Source organism: Trachymyrmex septentrionalis, unplaced genomic scaffold (assembly GCF_001594115.1).
Source record: "Trachymyrmex septentrionalis isolate Tsep2-gDNA-1 unplaced genomic scaffold, Tsep1.0 scaffold24, whole genome shotgun sequence".
NCBI classification, from domain to species: Eukaryota; Metazoa; Arthropoda; class Insecta; order Hymenoptera; family Formicidae; genus Trachymyrmex; species Trachymyrmex septentrionalis.
The window spans coordinates 1,371,633-1,373,586 of NW_017305397.1; the positions used below are offsets into that span (position 1 = coordinate 1,371,633).

Genomic DNA, 1,954 nt, shown 5'->3' on the forward strand with positions numbered 1-1,954 from the left:
GGCTTCAATGATTTATAGTTTGCTTCAATTATTTATACATTGTATATGTATATTTAAATTATTATATTTTATATATATGTAGACGCACAACCTTATTTTTCCAATTGCCAGCAGAGAATTAACGCAAACATTTTATTTTAGCAATTGTTTTATATATTATTTTATTTATATATCACAATTGTCTTATATATGTAAAATAATATTTTAGTTGCCGTGTATGTTCTCTTGCTTATGTCGATGTATTAACAAATAAATTATACAAATTCAAAAAATCGTATCACATAAGATACATTCTATTGTAATCTTAAATGAATTATTATGATTATGTAAAGTCATGAAAGTTTGCTTTAAGTTTATTCAATTAAATCTTAACTTTCAAACAATATAAAATTAAATCTGATTCTTTTTTAAAGTAATAATTACTAAACAAGGGTGCAGTTCGATTCACGCTCACAATGCTCAACATCATTTCATCATTGATGTTTATCAATATTGAACAATGATGCTCACATATGTAAATGTTATAAACGTGAATCGAAGTTATATTTTGTATGTACCTAATTCGTCATTCTCTTAATTTGAAAGTTATGATATTGAAAAACTCTGACTAGAATATTTCGTATTAAGAATTTCATATGGCAAATAAAAAAATTGCCACAAGAGCTCCCAATGCGACAAATAGAATTGGTACTTTAACACTCCGTTGTCCTGAATGCTCATTAGAATTATGAGAACTAGGAATGTTATGAAAAACTTCTCGGTCCTCTAAAGGCTGCACTGGCCGGAAATTGTGAGTCAATTTATTACCTTCCCAATTCCGTATGTCACGAAATGCAGCCAACTGAAATTAAATGAGAAATCTATATATATACTTTTTATGTGTGTGTGTGTGTGTGTGTGTGTGTGTGTGTGTGTGTGTGTGCGCGCGTGCGCGTGTGCGTGTATCAAATTGACAGCATACATAATTTAAAACTAATTGACAATTTTTTAGCACAGATTAAAAAATATTATAGTATTTGTAAATTGTGTTAAGAGACCTGGTCATGTGATAATTGTTGATGATCTTTAAAGTCAATCCACTTAGCGACCTCGAGACAAGGTGGAGTAGTTAATGAGCCGGAATACGTGAAGTAATCCTGCATTTTTGCAATGTCTGGTACAAATATACTTTCCAATAGTAAAGGTTCTTGCAATACTTTTCCCATGTCCTTCTTTTCTATGTCAGGTAGTACTTTTACAATAGGTTCATACGTTGGATTCGGTTGAGGGCTTACCTACGTGATTTCATTATTAAAAATAATTTTATTATTAAAAATAAGATAGGTATGTAAAATTGTAAAATTACAATGATAAAAAAAGATTAATTTTAATTTCGTAATAAAAATACCAATTAAAATTTTCAAATAAAGATAATTTCTTACCTCGTACAAATATGCTAAAATAGCCAGACCATCACTGTAATTAAGAGCTTCTTTGAATGATTTGTAATCTTCCTTGTAAAAGACGGCGTGCATTTCCATCGGGAACGAGTGATTGTTGATTAAGTCTTCGGATCCCTCGAAATCGTTTTCGCCCCAATGAAAATGCAATTGTTCAAACACATAGGTATCCTTTAAGGGTCCTCCGGACAACATGACCGCTTTAGATTCGTTGGTTTTCAATGTAACTGAATGGAAGAAAATAAAAATTGCACATAATAGTAATTATTAAAACTATTAGTGTGCAACTGCGATTATTACAGACATCTTTCTTACGTAACAACACGGCGTATTAAATTTAATTGTTGATGATACTGTCTGCATATTGTAAGCTCGATTACACGATTAAGATTATTTATAGCATGATTTAACTGCCAGGACACGTACGAATCATTTGTAAGTGTTTTGTCTGACAATGACCGTTTTAATTACTTCTATTCAACATTCATATTATTTACTACTAATATACACCAGAG

General features: G+C 30.4%; 1 protein-coding gene across 1 annotated transcript in view; it reads right to left on the reverse strand.

Moving 5' to 3' along the window:
• Positions 1–230: 230 nt before the first annotated feature.
• LOC108748732 (carbonic anhydrase 1-like) overlaps positions 231–1,954 on the reverse strand; it is a 7,151-nt gene continuing 5,427 nt past the window's right edge. Inside the window, exons 4-6 of the mRNA XM_018487029.1 lie at positions 1,422–1,666; positions 1,038–1,274; positions 231–841 (exon numbers count right to left, since the gene is read on the reverse strand). Of these exons, the coding sequence (XP_018342531.1) occupies positions 632–841; positions 1,038–1,274; positions 1,422–1,666 (692 nt within the window). The 3' untranslated portion in view covers positions 231–631. The remainder of the gene's footprint in view (positions 842–1,037; positions 1,275–1,421; positions 1,667–1,954) is intronic.